The 1135-nt window shown below is 30.3% G+C and overlaps 1 protein-coding gene across 1 annotated transcript in view; it reads left to right on the plus strand.

Moving 5' to 3' along the window:
- The window catches only part of LOC106787307 (protein kinase shaggy-like), a 37448-nt gene extending 36801 nt beyond the window's left edge, over positions 1-647 (plus strand). Inside the window, exon 9 of the mRNA XM_014749552.1 lies at positions 215-647. Within this exon, the coding sequence (XP_014605038.1) occupies positions 215-285 (71 nt within the window). The 3' untranslated portion in view covers positions 286-647. The remainder of the gene's footprint in view (positions 1-214) is intronic.
- The last annotated feature ends 488 nt before the right edge of the window (positions 648-1135 follow it).

The following is a 1135-nucleotide window of genomic DNA, read 5'->3' on the forward strand; positions in this document are numbered from 1 at the left end:
ATATATATATATATATATATATATATATATATATATATATATATCTCGAAATAAAATCTTTTAAAGAGAAAAAAAGAAGTAAAGAGAAATAAGCAACACTTTTGAAAAAATAATATAGTTAATTAAAGAAAAAAAAAAAAAAGAAATAATAATAATTAAATCCCGGTCTATAGACGGTCGCTCTCTGTTTACACTGCATAATATCGTATTCTAGAGGAGGAGAAGGACGTCAAGGAGGCAAAGGAAGAAGAGGATCAGGAGCAGCAGGTGGTGGACGGCGAATAAAAATACGAAAGAAAGAAACGAAATAATGCAAGAGAATAGAGTGAAAGAAAGGATGCGAATCTTTTTCCAATGGATGACGATCTTTCGCGGCGATAAAATAATTTTAGACGATGGTGATATATCGATGATGATAAAAATATGATTAATAATAAAAAAAAAAAAGGTATGGTCGAGTGCGAAGATCATGATTAAAAAAAAAAAAAGGAACCACGATGATATAAAGAATGAATATTTGGCCGAGTACCAACAAGGAGCGAGTCGTTCAATGTTATTCGTGAATGTACGATACTAGGGAAAAATTGTTTTAAATTAAAAATACATAGCGACACGTAAAATAATAAATAATAATATTAATTACCAAGCAAAACACAAAAAAAAAAAATAACAAAAAAGCAAAAAAATAAAAAAGAATATTTACTACGCAATCGAAAATAATATAATAATGATAAAGATACGCAACATATACAACCACATACACACACACACACACAGCTCAAAATTGCAAGGATAAATAAGTAAAGAAATAAATTAATTAAAAAGAAATATGTATAACAGAAAAAGAGTAGTGCTATTTACTACCGTGAGAAACACACAAAACATACAATGCATACACATACATTCAAATAAAAACACGCCTATGAAATAAAGCGCGCTAATTAAAAGACAAGAAGAAAAAATGGAGAACAAAGTTAATATCGACGATTGGAAGATAGGAAAGAAAAGATAGAAAAGGGGTAGTAAACGAGAAAAGGGGTAATGGTTAAAGGGCGAAGTTGAAGAATGAATAAGGCCGATTTTTGATTGGCTATGTTTGTGCGTGCGCGCGTGCGTGTATAAGAAGCGTGACGTC

This window comes from Polistes canadensis, unplaced genomic scaffold (genome assembly GCF_001313835.1).
Source record: "Polistes canadensis isolate GaletaPanama2010 unplaced genomic scaffold, ASM131383v1 scaffold_98, whole genome shotgun sequence".
In the NCBI taxonomy this organism is placed as follows: Eukaryota; Metazoa; Arthropoda; class Insecta; order Hymenoptera; family Vespidae; genus Polistes; species Polistes canadensis.